Source organism: Camelina sativa, chromosome 15 (genome assembly GCF_000633955.1).
Source record: "Camelina sativa cultivar DH55 chromosome 15, Cs, whole genome shotgun sequence".
Taxonomy (NCBI): Eukaryota; Viridiplantae; Streptophyta; class Magnoliopsida; order Brassicales; family Brassicaceae; genus Camelina; species Camelina sativa.
Genome location: NC_025699.1, coordinates 1,866,100 through 1,870,969, shown reverse-complemented (window position 1 = coordinate 1,870,969; position 4,870 = coordinate 1,866,100). Strand labels below are relative to the sequence as shown.

The 4,870-nt window shown below is 36.3% G+C and overlaps 1 protein-coding gene across 1 annotated transcript; it reads right to left on the bottom strand.

Annotated features, from left to right (window-relative positions):
* LOC104744653 (branched-chain-amino-acid aminotransferase-like protein 1) lies at positions 7 to 4,165 on the bottom strand. The gene is made up of 20 exons (XM_010465736.2): positions 3,991 to 4,165; positions 3,755 to 3,853; positions 3,582 to 3,653; positions 3,387 to 3,479; positions 3,129 to 3,266; positions 2,970 to 3,028; positions 2,785 to 2,887; positions 2,524 to 2,712; positions 2,329 to 2,429; positions 2,193 to 2,247; positions 2,022 to 2,108; positions 1,866 to 1,917; positions 1,691 to 1,776; positions 1,557 to 1,610; positions 1,394 to 1,477; positions 1,218 to 1,289; positions 1,053 to 1,133; positions 929 to 964; positions 619 to 763; positions 7 to 268 (listed from the first exon to the last, which is right to left on the bottom strand). The coding sequence occupies exons 1-19, from the start codon at positions 4,066 to 4,068 to the stop codon at positions 635 to 637; spliced, it is 1,668 nt and encodes a 555-aa protein (XP_010464038.1). The 5' UTR covers positions 4,069 to 4,165; the 3' UTR covers positions 7 to 268; positions 619 to 634.

Below are 4,870 nucleotides of genomic sequence, written 5' to 3'. Positions count from 1 at the left end.
GGAAAAAGAATCAACGGTCGATACGTGGTGGCTTTATTATTGGTAAATTGGTCATACTCGTCGGGTCAAACAAGCGAACGCTGACTTTGTTTTTGTTGGTCACCAATAATAATAGTTATGACTTTTTTAAATAAGTAAAAACAGCACGCATTCCTTACCACACTGTTTTCCATCGCCACGCATAAACCACTCGTCGTTTTGTGCCAACACAGAAGTAAGAAGAAACGATTGCAGGAGAAGGCTGGCTACACAATCTTACTTGGTATCCCTAAAAAGAAAGAAAGCTTTTTGTTACTTATGTGAAAAGGAAATCTATTAAAATATGACGTAAACAGCTTCATGCTTTTTCCTCAAGAAAACCAATTGAAGCATGTGAATGTTGAATGCTTTTTTGACTAAGTTCCCTCGTGTTTAAATACTTAAAAAACCGGTAAACGCAATTTAATCATGTGAAATATCAAATCTTATTTTATTTTACCTTAGAAAGGCATTTGATAAGTTATGATTAGATCAAAACCAAAAAAGTGTGATGTATAATTGATGCATATTTTAGCAACTTAAGGTTTGATGTACTCAGATGCATGGATGCATATATCTTTTATAGACAACTTCGATTACCTCTGGTTTTGTATTTTCAGGATTCTTGGTAAGTAGGTATTGGCACACCTGAATCCTCTGTGAGTTTCTTGTAAGCGTTTTGCAGTGTTCTCGTTACCGGTCCAACTTTTCCGTCACCAATCACACGCCCATCAATCTTCACAACCTGTAACACAGAAAAGTAAACAGAGGAGACTATGCTTAATGCTTATTTTTTCCATAGTTTAAGTTACACCCCTTTACAAAAGTTAATATCTTTTGGTTAGTGAATGTCATAGATTCAGGTGCAGAAAAGATGTTTTATTCGTAACCTACTAGAGACTCTACATACCGGGCTTAGTTCTCCCATAGTTCCTGTTGTCCAAACCTGAAAAACAAAACCATTGTCAGATTTTGTCTTGGGAAAGAGAGAGAGGCAAGGCGCATATAATTCAATATGACCAAGCTGAAAGAACCTCATCAGCTGTGTGGAACTCGGAGAGACTGATTCTTCGTTCTACTAAGATGAACTTCTCTTTCACCACAAGCTCCATGACCTTTATAAAGATCGAAAAAAAGAAAGAAAGATAAGAACGGTTTATATAAATCCTCAATAACAGAATTTGAATATCTCTCCCTACAGTAGTTCTGGTTATGCCAGGGAGACAGTAATCTGCGTGAGGAGTAAGAACACAGCCTTTCTTCACCATGAACTGTATAACAGAAAGTAAATAATTAAAACAGCCTCAGCGTTTTCAACTTTCTATCGAATTCTCAATATGAAAGTGTGTGGATGAATTGTCAGTGGAATACTTACAATGTTTGTTGCATTGGTTTCAGAAACATAACCATCCTTGTCAAGCATAATGGCGTCCGCAGCATTCGCATTGTTACTTTCAATCTGGTTGTTCCGTTACAAAGAAAATTAATCTCACATAAACAATGTCAGTTCTTGAACTTTCTTGTTTTGAAGACAGTACCTTTGCTAGTATGTTATTGAGAAGGTTGTTGTGATGAATCTTGGAATCCAAATTCTGAAAAGAACAAAAAGATATCTAGTATAATTTTGACAGACAAGACATAATCAAGATAAAATGTGAAGCCAAATTCATACATTAGGTGAATTGCGGCGTGTAGTTGCAGTCACCAGCACTATTCCACCATCATTGTCATACACCGGTGGCTTCCACTCGGCAAGCACTACAATTTTAAAAGAGCAGAACACATTAAAGACCAAGAGTAATCATCATTTTCAAATCTTGATGGTTAGCATAAAGCTGAAAGGTTACCAATAAGTGTGCATCCATATTGATTAAACGCAGGGCTCATTCCAGAAGATACCTTAATCAAACAAGTTTTATAGTTTTCTTTAGACTAAATGGTCGAGAGGAAAACAAGATCTTCTTAAATTTATTTCGAAGAAAGTTGATATAAATGTAATATACCTTTTTGCCTCGAGTTAGAGACAACCTGATATGTGTATTGTCAAACATACCATTGGTTATGAGAGTTGTGAAGATTGCTTCTTTTATCTGCATGTTTTACCACAATAAAGCTATCATGGTAACGTTGTTTTAACAGAACGAAACTTAGCATAACGATCATCAGATGCTAACCTCTTCACGCGCTGGAACATTGTCGAAAGCCAGAGCTTTTGCTGAATCACATAGCCTAATCCAACATCATATAAAACAAGATTGCTTAGAAAACTCTGCTATTGGCTTATTGGTTTCTGCATTTGACAGTTCGTACCTATCTAGATGTTCTTCAAGCTTGAATATCTTCCCCTTGTAAATCCGGAGTCCTTCCCATACCGAGTCACCGCCTTGAACAACCGAGTCAAAAACAGAAACCTAAACAAGAAGAAGAAAAAGAAAATGGTCACTGTTGACAATGCAAATCACAAACATGAGTTGTTAGAGTGTTGTTCCAAAATTTCAAACAAACCTTTGCCATATCACGAGGCAGAATCTCATCACCAACCCATGCAAGAAGTTTTGCATTTTCAGGAACTGGGAGAGTAGGAGGAGGCAAGGGACTGCTCAATAGGGAGGACCTATGCTTCACATGGCTCCTAAGAATGTTGTAAAGCGGTAGAGTTTGCTCCAACAAATCGTAATGAGACAGAGGGAATGTCTGAAAAACAAGAATACCAAACCTGTTTAGATCGAATTCAGAATCATTAACCACAACAAAGCAGAGCCTTACCCGAGGATACTCTTTTGGAGACGAGAAACCAGTTGATTTATGCACACTCTTGTACCACCATGGTGCCCATCCTCCATCTTCTGGTATAGGGCCAGCTTCCCATCTTAAGAACAACATAAGAAACAAAAGAGAAATTATAGTTTCTACTTTTGTAAATCACAAGAGAAAGCAAGGAGAGGACCTACTTAAGCATAGAAGCTTGAAATGGAATGTCCAAATCATTGCAAAGACCGCGTAATGTCGTCTGTTTACATATGGATGGCATAATATGTAAGGAGTAGTGTGTAGATCATTAGATGAATGAAATCTTTTTTGGTATATTTTACATATTACAGAAACAATACCTCAGGATCTCGCTGAAGCTCATCAGCATCGATGACTGTAGGTGGAGTTCCCATCTGACATAGATCACTGTATATAGAGACTAATTCCCCCAAGCCTAATTCGAGAAATGATGGAGGGTGTACCTTCTCAAAAGAAGGCTGCAAAAAGGATAATACCTTAGATATTTAGATAACACATTGACTAAAGATCATGAGATCTTAAAAGCACAGTGGATCCAGGCATCAAGATAAGAACCAGTGTTTGATGAGAAAGCTAACCAGAATGTTAAGAGGATTGCGTATTAATATGAAATGCTTTCCTTTACTCATCAGCTCACTTGGCAAACCAAAAAGCCTTTGTTTCGAGATATGCTGTAAGAAAAAACAGAACAATACACTATCTTTTAGACAAAGTGACAACAAAGAGAGTGTGAATAATATGATTCTTGAAGCTTTTCAAACAGAGTTTTTCACCTTACAAAACCGGTACTTCTTTGATCCTGATCCATATATGACATCTTTCACAACTTTATCTCCATTGCACTCCTATTTCAATTACAAGACTGAAACTTACCTCGCGGTACTCAAATAAAGACAAAGACTAGTAAGGCTAAATCCTAATCAGGCACTAAATAGAGAGACATTACCATCTTGGAGAGAACATCGTCTCTGTATGGCCTATCAAAACCTGTAGCTTTAAGAAAAGCTCCATATAACGGCTCATCGACAACTTCAGTGTCATCTCTCTGAAAATGTGGACACAACATCAGAATTGAGATTTGGCTTTGGATAATCATAAACTTAAGAGGCTTTAGAGCTAACATTCATATTCTTGGAGAAATGAATTGTCAAGAAAATAGAAAAAAAAAAGTTGGGAAGGTACCTGAGAAAAGGAGTACATAAGGCTGGTGCTGAGAGATCTTGGTGCAGACCATGAGTGAATCACCTCTGGTTCTGTCATTGAAGACGGTGATCAAACCAAAACGGAACTCTCAACTCTGGTCTCTGTGATTACAAGTTTTAGTTATTAATAATACCCACTAAAGTAAGTGAACTAGTGAAGTGTAAAGTGTGTCGATATAAACAAACAACACCATACCCTCCCAAAAATATACAAAACGACAAGAAATTGGACAGAAACCTTGCACGCATCTCGATTCTTTTTTATACTGTATATTCTTATAATGTTGCTTGGAATTTAGTAAGAAAAAAAAGATATTCCTACCAACTTTGTAAGTGTTGCCACTAAAATAGAATAGAAGCGCTTGAAAATAATGCAAGAGATCCCAATTTAATAGTATAGGGAATAGTGGTTGAATCATCGGAATTCGTCATCCCCACTGTTTGGTGGTTTCCTCATCGTTACATTGACTTTTAAAAAAAAAATTCTGATTATCTGGACACGATGATACGGCGAAGCCCCAGCGAGATTCTTAGGAGGTGTATTCAACTTGACATTTTAAGTGATTTGTATAAAAGTTACAAATCCTATATTATTCAATCATGAATTTTAAAAAGTCTCTTGAAATCCACTGTTATTGAAATGATGATTTTAAAATCTACTTTAAAATCCACTGTTATTCAAAACAGTTTGTGGATTTGGATTTTAATAAGTTGTAGGGATTTTGGAGGATTTGAGAGGATTTGTTTAGTTAAAAATACACAAATCCAAATCTCATGGTTTTAGGTGGGATTTCAAAGAATTTTACTATAAATCATATCAACTTCCCTAAAATCTATCAAAATTTCAAATTTTCTAAATC

Bases quoted from the DNA above. Each gene is read 5' to 3' on its own strand.
- LOC104744653 (XM_010465736.2), bottom strand. From the start codon at position 4,068: ATGACAGAACCAGAGGTGATTCACTCATGGTCTGCACCAAGATCTCTC. The intron at 2,109-2,192 runs GTTAGCATCTGA...TAAAACATGCAG, and splicing joins ATGTTCCAGCGCGTGAAGAG to ATAAAAGAAGCAATCTTCAC. The intron at 764-928 runs GTATGTAGAGTC...TCTGTGTTACAG, and splicing joins CTATGGGAGAACTAAGCCCG to GTTGTGAAGATTGATGGGCG.